General features: G+C 39.9%; 1 protein-coding gene across 1 annotated transcript; it reads left to right on the top strand.

Moving 5' to 3' along the window:
• Positions 1-472: 472 nt before the first annotated feature.
• On the top strand, positions 473-10,415 carry pex13.L (peroxisomal biogenesis factor 13 L homeolog). The gene is made up of 4 exons (XM_018262848.2): positions 473-799; positions 4,911-5,608; positions 7,335-7,460; positions 8,198-10,415. Exons 1-4 carry the CDS (start codon positions 723-725, stop codon positions 8,491-8,493), a joined length of 1,197 nt encoding a protein of 398 aa, XP_018118337.1. The 5' UTR covers positions 473-722; the 3' UTR covers positions 8,494-10,415.
• The last annotated feature ends 1,236 nt before the right edge of the window (positions 10,416-11,651 follow it).

Below are 11,651 nucleotides of genomic sequence, written 5' to 3'. Positions count from 1 at the left end.
AGGACTGTCCCGCTAAAAACTGGACAGTTGGTAGGTATGTACTACAGTGTAGCATACATAATATTAAGGACTGGTCACTGTTATGTCACCCCACAGAGAGCAGACAGTCAGCAGAAGCTAGTTAGAAAAAAATAAACACAGTAGAACCCCTATTTTACATACATACAGACAGATTTTAAGTTTTCCCTCATTTTACATTGTTGTTTTGTGGTCCCACCTATATATTATGCCTCATTTTCCATTTTCCTGGATTTAACATTTTCTGGTCCCCTGAAAAAAAGTAAAATGGTGGTTCTACTGTAAACCTAGAGGTATGCAAATAAACGGAACACATAGACAGGTGTATTGGAACGGGGGACTCCGATATCTGCTGCGCAGAAACCTCTCAGACATTACAAATCAAATGCCGATAGCGCGGGATAACCCGGAGCCCTCTACTGCATAACATTTATTTTTAAATAAGTAAAATACAGCAAAGCTTTAACGTAATAATGATTCTCTATCCGGTACATAATGAGGGTCTTTGTTACTCATTTCAATAATGAGCTGTACTCGGCTGTGTGTAAACATTCCTTAACCAGACAGGAAGAACGACCCCTTGACCCAGTCGCTCGGTACATCGGCGATCGATTAATCTTTAGCTGGCTGCTCGGTGCATCGGCGATCGATTAATCATCAGCTGGCTGCTCGGTGCATAGGTCTTCCTTCGGCACGGACCTGCGATGGCGTCTCAGCCTCCTCCGCCTAAACCATGGGAGAGCAGGAGGGTGTTAGGCGGCCTCCCAGCCACGTCCTACCAGTAAGCGTGACAATGTTTGGCGATAGTGTAAGGGGCAGGTGTGTGCGTGCGTGCGCCAATAGGAAGTGCGTGTAGGCCAGTGGCTCTGAAGTCCGAAGAACATCAACTTATACAGTTGTACTAAGGGCGAGCAGCAGATATTATATACTGTATTATAATTACAGATGCTATTGTATAGTGAATATAAAGTGTAGGCTTCAGGGATCTGCAACCCACTGGCTCTTCTTAAAAAGGGGTGGTTCACCTTTAAATTAACTTTCAGTATGTTACAGACACGCTCAGATTCGGGGAGATTAGTCTTCCCATCGACAAATCTATTCGGGGGCGACTAATCTCCCCGAACTTGCTAGAATGTAAATCGCAGGCAGGATGGCAATCGTTGCGCTTCATTTACGAAGTTGCCTCACGAGGAAACTTTGGGCGACTTTGGAAAACGAAGCGCTCCGAGTGCCATCCCACCAGCGATTTAAATTCTGGCTGACGGGAGGCAGTTTGGGAAGATTAGTCGCCCATGGAAGAGGTGATTTAAATCTCCCCGAATCTGCCCTAACTAATTCTAAGCAACTTTTCAATTAGTCTTAATTTTTTCTTCTTTATAGTTTTTTAATTATTTGCTGTCTTTTTTTTGACTGTTTCCCACTTTCGAATGGGAGTCACAGATCCCATCTAAAATCAAGCGCTCTGTAAGGATACAAATATATAGTTATTACTACTGTTTATCACTCATCTGTCTATTCAGTCCCTCTCCTATTCACCTCCCAGTCTCTCATTCAAATCAATGCATGGTTGTTAGGGTAATTTGGACCTTAGCAACTGGATTACTGAAATTGCTAACCAGAGAACTGCTGAATAAAAAGCTAAATAGCTCAAAAAACACAAATAATAAAAAATGAAAACCCAATAGCAAATTGTCTCAGAATATCACTCTCTACACCATACTAAAAGTTAGTTTAAAGGTGAACAACCCCATTAAAGTGCAGCGCCACAGCTACAGTGTTATAGGTTGGACATATCTGACTTACTTTATTCCCAAACAAAAAATATATCCCAAAAACTCTACAATTAAGTTAAAAAGTTAATCTTTATTTAACATAGAATTAAAAGAGTAGGCATGCAGACCAATCGATGTTCCGCCTTACGCGTTTCATACCCACTGGTACTTATGCATAGGCATTCACAATGTTCAATTTAACCCCAGTATTTAAAACCAAAAAGATCCCTCCCTTAGTACTTAAAAACCAATCACACGTTGCCACATCACACTCTAATGTCAAAGCAACCAGATATCTACTTATCTATAATTAAGGTGGTGTTCTTTTTACTTTTTAGTATGCCTACATTTAGTATACCGGTACTTCAATAGCAAAATATGTAAAAATTTCTAAAGTGCATATATATTTACATACCGATTAAGACGTTTAAAACAGTTAGTACCACCAAGATTAACTTTTTAACTTAATTGTAGAGTTTTTGGGATATATTTTTTGTATCTGATATATGGGCCCTGTGAACTGGGTGCTATATCCCAGCAACTATGGCCCTTTAGAAAGGCCTTATAGACTGCAGCAAGTGCTACTTTATTCCTATCCCTGTAGGGTGCCCTGGCCTCCCATCATTCCCACGGACAGAAGAGTAAGGCCATTGCTCTCTCATATGTGCACAAGGTCTAAACTCCCAGCAACTCTCATTACACCTGCTTGGCCAAGTGCAAGTAACACTAAGGGCTCTTACTCACGAGCATTTTTACCTGCGCTCCCCTGCGTTCCGTTTTTCGGTGTTCAGCCGCAGGGGAGCACAGGAATAGACGCATTTCATTTTTTCAAATGGGGCTGTACTCACACAGGCGTATGTAGGCGCGGAACGCAGGAAAAATGCAGCATGTTGCGTCTCAACCTGCGTTCGGCGCCTACATGCGCCTGTGTGAGTACAGCCCCATTTGAAAAAATGAAATGCGTCTATTCCTGCTCTCCCCTGCGGCTGAACGCCGAAAAATGGAACGCAGGTAAAAACGCTCGTGAGTAAGAGCCCTAATGGAAGCAAATGTCAGAGCAGCTGCTGTGGGGTGTGTTTTATAATTAAATCAGTGTAACCAGGTTGCCTCCAAACAACAGCTCCATCATCCCCCTAATAGCCAGAGCCTGGAGTAGTTCAGTAGTTGGCTGGCTATAGCCTTCACGTAGTATAAAATGTAATGTGTGGCTTGATTTGCATTTGTAAATATTGATGTAAAAGCTGCATTGGTCAGCTGGATACAAACTAGTGTGTTAGACTTTCCCTCTTCAGCACTATGCCTCCAGCACCTTTAGGTGCCTATGAAGCTGGGTGGTACTAACAGGTGAGAACATACAGAGAGCTCTATACCCTACAATACATACAATAATTCACACTGCAGCACACCAAAATGGTGAAAATCTGAATTCTTTGTGCCAAACACTAGGCTTTGGCACAAATAAATTCAGATTTATTTTGCAGCATGATTTTTTCTATAAATAATTGGTTCCTTTGGCAGTGGGAAAGCAGCGTGCTACACAAAGCGCAAGTATAGTTGTAGCAACTTGTCTATAATTGAGTGATATACCCTACAATACAGTTTCCTTGGAAGCAGTGCTGGGAGGCCTGTGTTATAGCAGAATCCCTGTTGTACAGCCCACAGGGCTTGTGCCTTTGTTTATGATTAGCAGAGACAAATCTCAGCTCAAGGAAGTCCAAAGGGTTTGTTTGTTATGTTTATATGACTCCACAGTTTGCCTTGAAAGATTAAGGAACACTGACCCTCGCACATACAAATTATGATCTGAAAATCATAGCTGCATAGGTGTATGCAGAATACTGAACTCCATATTATATGATATATGAGCAGTCTTGGTGACAATATGCTACAAGTTACAAAGGAATTTTATGGCTGTTAAATCTGCAGATAATGGTGTACAACTTGAATTGACAAAAGTGACATTATGAAGAGTTGTTTATATACTTCTGTAAAAATAAGCTACTTCTAATATTATTTCATTTTATTGCATTGGATACATTATTTCTTATTATATTATATTTGCTGCTTTTGAGATAAAGAGTTGCTGCTTTTTGATTATAAGGGCAGGGGCACACGGGCAGATTCGGGGAGATTTAGTCGCATGTCGACTAATCTCCTCTTCTGCGGGGCGACAATCTCCCCGATCTGCCTTCCGCCTGCTATAATGAGAAAACGCCTGCGCCAATGCACTCGCGGCGATTCGATTTCCAAAGTCACCCGAAGTTTTTGCGTGAGGCAACTTCGGAAATCGAAGCGCCGCAAGTGCCATTATGCTGGCGTTTTCTCATTATAGCAAGCGGAAGACAGTTTGGGGAGATTGTCGCCCCGCAGAAGAGGCGATAAGTCGTCAGGCGACTAAATCTCCCCGAATCTGCCCGTGTGCCCCTGCCCTAAGAGTTTGTTTTACTGGTTATTAATGGCATTTCATTTTATTCTGAGTTTACCAATACTCAGGTAACAATTTTTTTGAAGCCTTAACCATGGTTTTTCATTGCACTGGGATTAAATAAGTGCTTTTCTCTTTGCAGTATATTAACCCCTTCCCCCATGTGCGTATTCAGTCTCTATCTGGTCTGTTTACCATTTAAGCTAAGGTCACACGGGAGATCTTTGGAGATAAGAGGGCTACTATAGTTAGTCACAGTGCTCAAGTGCTCCAGCACAAGTAACTCATCTGTAGGTAGGACTTAATAATTACTAGTTTAGGAGTAAGCATCTAAGACTGTGAAAAAAGGCAGACTATGTAGCATGTCACAATGTGCAACTTTTGGATGAGCTTTTGCCTATACAGGTATGGGATCTGTTATCCAGAAAGGCCGTCTCCCATATACTCCATTTAATCCAAATGATTTCCTTTTTCTCTGTAATAATAATAAAACGGGAGCATGCACTTGATCCCAACTAAGATATAATTAAAGCAACTTCTACTAAAGTTGGGGTGCAATTGATAATTGCTTTTATGCCATAAACCTATTTATGTTTTCTGTGATTGGCCATAATATAAGAATTCTTTATGTATTGTCTCATAAATGGTTCAAGCTTATTTTTCCTTTGATACAATTCTGTTCTCTTTATTTTTAGGTCTGCAGATCTTAGAGCAAGCATCTTGACAAGACCAGGCCAGCCCACCCTTACCAGAGTAGCACCGCCTGTTTTACCCAGACCATCGCAGCAGACTGGAAGTACTGGGCTCAGCAGCTACCGGCCTGCGTACAGCTCATTCTCTCCCAGCTTTGGTTCCTACGGCAGTTCATTCTATGGCGGCTACAGTCCTTACAGCTATGGACATGGTGGTGCACTGGGCTATAACAGATTCCAAACAGACGACATACCTCCCAGCAGGTTTGTCCGTCATGCAGAAGAAAGCAGCAGAGGAGCCTTCCAGTCCATTGAAAGTATTGTCCATGCTTTTTCGTCCGTTAGCATGATGATGGATGCCACTTTCTCTGCTGTTTATAACAGCTTTAGAGCTGTCCTGGATGTAGCAAACCACTTCTCCAGAATGAAGGTGCATTTTACAAATGTTTTCTCCGCTTTTGCTTTAGTGAGAACAATCAGGTTTCTCTATAGGCGTTTGCAACGCCTGCTGGGCCTTCAGAAGAACTCTGAAGCAGAAGATTTGTGGTGTGAGAGTGCTGGAACTGTATCACGTGCTGGCTCACAGGACGGCGCCACCAACTCTGTCAAGTCGTGGCCTATTTTCCTGTTTTTTGCGGTCATCCTTGGTGGCCCCTATCTCATATGGAAGCTTCTTTCTGCTAGTAATGATGTTAATAATGGTAAGTGAGATGGGCAAAGCAGTGCTGAACTGGTTGTTTGTTTTACTGAATGCTTTCTCAACTGCCGAACTCCATCTAAATAAGGGATGCACCAAATCCACTATTTTGGATTCGGCCGAACCCCTGAATCCTTTGCTAAGATTCGCCGAATACTGAACCAAATCCTAATTTTCATATGCAAATTAGCGGTGGGAAGGGGAAAACATTTTTTACTTCCTTGTTTTGTGACAAAAAGTCACACGATTTCCCTCCCCTAATTTACATATGCAAATTAGGATTCGGTTCAGCCGGGCAGAAGGATTTGGCTGAATCTAAATCCTGCTGAAAAAGGTCAAATCCCGAACTGGATCCGGTGCATCCCAAATATAAATAGTAGGATTTATTTATTAAAAAAGGTAATCATTGTCGTTTAACAGCTAAGTGCAGCGCTGTGTTTTTCTGTAATCATTCCTACCCAATCTCCCAATCCAGCTCCCAGTTCTTATACGGTTCTGGTGTCACAATGACACTTTTTGTGTTGTGGAGAATATGTAATCTATGGTTGTCCTCCAGGACTTTATTAAAGGAACAGTAACGCCAAAAAACAAAAGTGTCATAAATGAATGACAATATAATGTACTGTTGCCATGCACTGGTGTTTTTGCTTTAGAAACACTACTATAGTTTATATAAACAAACTGCTGTGTAGCCATTCAAGCACATAATACACAATAGATAAAAGATACGTTTTGAAGGATCACATTGTATGCTACAGCGTTTATCTGTTATCTGCTGTGTATCCTGTGCCTTTTTTTCCAGCTCGAATGGCTACATAGCAGCATGTTTATATAAACTATATTAGTGTTTCTCAAGCAAACCTACCCTTTTACCAATGCAGTGCAACACTACATTATATTTCCATCACTTTAAAAGCCTTACATTTTTTTGGTGTTACTGTTCTTTTAAGGAGCATTAAGCTCTGGCATCTGAATATAATCTAGCCTGATAAATAGGCATAGGAGTCACAGAGGTGGAAAAGTTTAGATTTAGGGGCAGATTTATCAAGGGTTGAAGTGAAAATTCAAATTCCAATTTTGAAATTCCAATTTTTGAGGTTTTTTTGAAGTGAAATTCGACTAGGGAATAGTTAATATTCGAGTCGAGTTTTTAAAAAAAAAAAAAAAAAAAAAATGGATTTTCGAAATTTATCATGTAGTGGCTCTTTAAAGGGGTTGTTCACCTACAAATTAACATTTAGTATGATGTAGAGAGTGACATTTTGCCATTGGTTTTCAATTTTTTATTATTTGTACTTTTTGATTTATTTAGCTTTTTATTCAGCAGCTCTCCAGTTTGCAGTTTCAGCATTCGAGTTGCTAGGGTCCAAATTAGCCTAGCAACCATGGACTGATTTGAATAAGAGATTGTCATATGGATAGGCCTGAATAGAAAAATTAGTAATACAAATTAGCAATAACAATAAATGTGTAACTTTACAGAGCATTTGTTTTTAGATGGGGTCAGTGACCCCCATTTGAAATTCTATTCAAATTCGATTTGCGTTTGCTCACCCGAGTTTGAAAAATTCGAATGTTTCACCATTTGCCGTTGGTTGAATTTTGGTCGAATCTTGAGTTCATGGGAGTTTAAAAAAAAAAAACCCATGGACTCGAAATTCGACCTTTGATAAATATACCCCTTAATGTCATTAAGTACCTTTAAAAGTTAATTGCTCTTATCTTTTTAGAAAATGTAAACTGGGCCAGTGGAGAAGACGATCACGTCGTGGGGAGAGCAGAGTATGATTTCAATGCTGCCTCTGAAGAAGAAATTTCCTTCCATGCTGGAGATTTGCTAAATCTAGCTCCTAAAGGTATTTTTGGATCCTGTTTCAGACTCGTTTAGCCACTGGAGTGGTCAGTTGTGATAAATTGCTCATATACAGCAAGAAATATGGTGGGAGACAATATATTTAGGGTATTAAAGGAAAACTATACCCCCCAAACAATGTAGGTCTCTATTAAAAGATACTGAGTAAAACAGCTCATGTGTAAAACCCTTCTTCATGTAAATGAACCATTATCATAATAATATACTTTTTTAGTAGTATGTGCCATTGGGTAATCATAAATAGAAAATTTCCATTTTAAAAAATAAGGGCCGCCCCCTGAGTTCGTACAATTCACTGTGCACACAAATAAACCACATGTAAGGTCACATGAGCCAATTAACAGACAGAGTTCTGCCTTTTGCTTTCACACTTCTTCCTGTTACAGTTAGAGTTGTAGTATTTCTGGTCAGGTGATCTCTGAGGCAGCACAGAGACCATCACGAAATGGTGGCTCAAGGCAAGAGATGTAAAAGGGCAATATTTACTTAAATATATATATTCCAGTATGGTAAGATTCTTTAATGTCATTTAATTTGATATAAACTGGCTCTGTTGCTTAAGTATTCATTTTGGGGGTATAGTTTTCCTTTAAAGGGCATCTATCTCGAAAATGAAAATTTAATATAAGCTTCATCTCTGAAATGAGACACTTTCTAAATACAATCAATTAAATATTCTGTACCTATTCAATGATATAATGCTGTGCTGTTCATTTTCAGAGCAACAGCCCAAAATACGGGGTTGGCTGCTGGGAAGCGTGGATGGTCAAACGACTGGATTTGTACCTGCTAACTACATCAAAATCCTAGGAAAAAGACGGGGAAGGAAAGCAGCAGGCGTGGAGCAAAGGCAGGAGCAGCAGCCAGTCCCTGATCCCTCGGTTATTCAAGGGGCTGCTACAGTTGCCTCATTAGAAGAGCAAGAGGCTGCACTGGAGTCTGTTTTTGTGGAAAACGACAAGTCTGCATGCAGCAGTAGCTCTAATGAAATTCGAGGGGTTGCTTTTGATCTCTGATCAATGTGTTTGCAGCACACTATGCATTGCTATTCCCTCCAGGAGCTATAAGGGATTAGATACCCCCCCCCCCTTGGTACAAAGAATGCTGCTAAATAATGCTCTGGGTGTAGAATAACATGCATTATGAGTCAGTGTGCAAGGTTCAACAACATACACTTCTACACCTGAATTCAGGAAAAGTACTGACGTATACACAAGTGGAGCATTATAGTTGAGGCTAAGGTTTTGGGGGTTGCAGGATCTAAATACTGTAAGTTGCATGTTAGTTTGATAGTAAAGATACTTCTTTTCTGAGCTTGTTAATCTTTTGGGCCGTGGCACAGGGAATGCTTTCTCTGCTGGTGTTTTCAACCCACAGGGAAGTGCCACCCAACCTTGTCTGCCCCTCACCTACCCAATTCATCCAGTCAACAGAGAGGGCTTTAAAACAAATTGTGATTCTATATAGGCATCTGAGGAATATACAGAAAATACAGCCCTGGAAATGATTCCAAACTACTTCTGCCACTCCCCATTTAACTGAATGATTACAGTACTAGATTCTCTATTGTCATGCATTTCCTATTGAAGGGCGCAGGGGCCGTTTTGGGAGCTTCTCTGCCAGCTGAAATGCACAAATATAGAAAAGGCCTGGTGTGCCACCAGCCTTATAACTGGTTAGCTCTTCTGTATACGTAACAAAATAACAATGTTAGTCACGTAAGGGGTGAATTTGCTTCTGTAAGCATTATATACATTTTTCATGTCATAAAGATATATAGGCTATCTTAAAGGAACTGCAGTTGACTTGCTAATATCTGTGTCTAATGAAAGATCAGATCTTAGATTACCTCTATGTATTAATAACTGCACATTGTTGCAATAGGTTCAGTTTCTATGATTTCTTGACCTGCGGTTTCCTGGTTGTTTTCCTTCTAAAATATGCATCAAACCTTCAGCCTGCAAACTTATTCATGCTTGGCTTTTTTTTTTCTTCCTGGAAGGGCTAAGCAAAAAAAGCAGATTACAAAAGCTGCACGTTATAAGGATTGAGGTTGTTTATTCTTATTTAATTGCTCAGCTAACAAATATTTCAGAAGTTTTATTTAGATTGAAATAATTGTTTGTTGCATATACTGTAGACACCCTTTTAACAAAACAATTTTATATATATATATCTCTATCTATCTCAGAGGGCTTTAAAATCAATTAAAGGTTTTTATTTCACAGAGGGAAGACCCGACATTTCGGTCAGCAATCAGACCTTTTTCAAAGTGCAAAAGCCCCTTAGAAAAAGGTTTGATGGCTGACCGAAATGTCGGGTCTTCCTTCTGTGAAATAAAAACCTTTAATTGATTTTTAAGCCCTGTGAGTGCGAGACTTTCTCCTGCTTTACATTTTTGCACCCAGGCATCGTTAATGTTTAGACGAGAGTGCTGGTATTCCTTCATACACACATACACACACACATACACACACATATATACATATATATATATTATGCGCAAGCTATTGCCATTTTAGAGTGCTTTAGACCCATTTTCGCCAATAATTCTTTAGGTTTAGGGAGACCCTTGGTGCGACCATTAATGTCTGTATTGTGATCATCTTTACATGTAGCAGGTGATCAAAATGCTCTGGGAACCATGGACCTGATCAGCAAGATTTCCATTGGCTGCCTGACGGGGTTGAGATTAGTGTTCACTCCAGCACCCTCACTGAATGTTTTGAGAGTACAACAATGTATGTCGGTTTCTCTAATTCTGAACAGCCCTATCCCGAATGGGGTCTCTCAATGTGATCTAAATTTGCTCCTTTTTTTTGCTACTGTAAATATATAAGTTTTTGATCTCAAAATAAATATTTCAAATCTAAATGTTAATGTTATAAAAGCAAGAAGTGTATCACTACTTGTTTGCAATAAATGTGTTAGAATTTCATTCAGTGGCGTGTCTTGCGCTTTTTTATCGCCATAGATCGAAAGCGACCTATAGATAAGGTGCGTGTTCATGGGCATTCCAAGTCTGGCTCTGATATGAGTTGGGGGTCAGGTATGTTACTTTCTAACAGTGTTTAACTGCCTTAAAGGGGAACAATCGTGAAAATGAAAATTGTATATAAGCTTCAGCATACTGAAATAAGAAACTTTCCAAATACAATCAATTAATTCTGTACAGTTTCTGAAATAATCAAGTTTATCTTCACTATTCCTCTCTCAGAATCCTTTTCTCCTCATTCTGTCTTCATCCAGGAGTTTGGTGTCAGATGAATGATCCAATAAGATTTATTAGAGCACTTTTGATTAAAATCACCAGAAACCCTGTCACTCTACATGCAGAATTTGTGCAAAAGGCAGTTATTTTGTTAGATTCTGTTCATACTGGAATCCATTATTTGAGTGAGCTCTAATACATCTGCTAGGAAAGGGAATCCCCCCTATACAGTCATATGAAAAAGTTTGGGAACCCCTCTCAGTCTGCATAATAATTTACTCCACTTTCAACAAAAAGACAACCGTGGTATGTCTTTCATTTCCCAGGAACAGGAGTACTGGGGTGTTTTCTGAACAAAGATTTTTAGTGAAGCAGTATTTAGTTGTATGAAATTAAATCAAATGTGAAAAACTGGCTGTGCACCCTTGTAATTTTGCTAATTTGAATGCATGTTACTGCTCAATACTGATTACTGGCAACACCAAAATGGTTGGATTAGCTTGTTAAGACTTGAACTTCATAGGCAGGTGTGTCCAATCATGTAAAAAAGGTATTTAAGGTGGCCAATTGCAAGTTGTGCTTGTTTGACTCTCCTCTGAAGAGTGACAGCATGGGATCCTCAAAACAACTCTCAAAAAATCTGAAAACAAAGATTGTTCAGTATCATGGTTTAGGGGAAGGCTACAAAAAACTATCTCGGGTTTAAACTGTCAGTTGCAACTGTAAGGAATGGAATCAGGAAATGGAAGGTCACAGTCACAGTTGCTGTAAAACTCCGGTCTGGCAGGCCAAGAAAAATACAGGAGCGGCATATGCGGGGGATTGTGAGAATGGTTACAGACAACCCAAAGATCACCTCCAAAGACCTGCAAGAACATCTTGCTGTAGATGGTGTATCTGTACATCGTTCTTCAATTCAGCGCAATTTGCACAAAGAACATCAGTATGGCAGGGTGATGAGAA

Source organism: Xenopus laevis, chromosome 5L, assembly GCF_017654675.1.
Source record: "Xenopus laevis strain J_2021 chromosome 5L, Xenopus_laevis_v10.1, whole genome shotgun sequence".
NCBI lineage: Eukaryota > Metazoa > Chordata > Amphibia > Anura > Pipidae > Xenopus > Xenopus laevis.
The sequence above is the reverse complement of the archived record's forward strand: the minus strand, read 5'-3'. Positions and strand labels throughout refer to the sequence as shown.

What these genes read in the sequence shown, in the direction of transcription:
- pex13.L (XM_018262848.2), top strand. Translation starts at nt 723, where the DNA reads ATGGCGTCTCAGCCTCCTCCGCCTAAACCATGGGAGAGCAGGAGGGTG. An exon ending in TAGTAATGATGTTAATAATG is followed by an intron (nt 5,609 to 7,334) that starts GTAAGTGAGATG and finishes TTATCTTTTTAG; the next exon opens with AAAATGTAAACTGGGCCAGT. An exon ending in GCTAAATCTAGCTCCTAAAG is followed by an intron (nt 7,461 to 8,197) that starts GTATTTTTGGAT and finishes GTTCATTTTCAG; the next exon opens with AGCAACAGCCCAAAATACGG.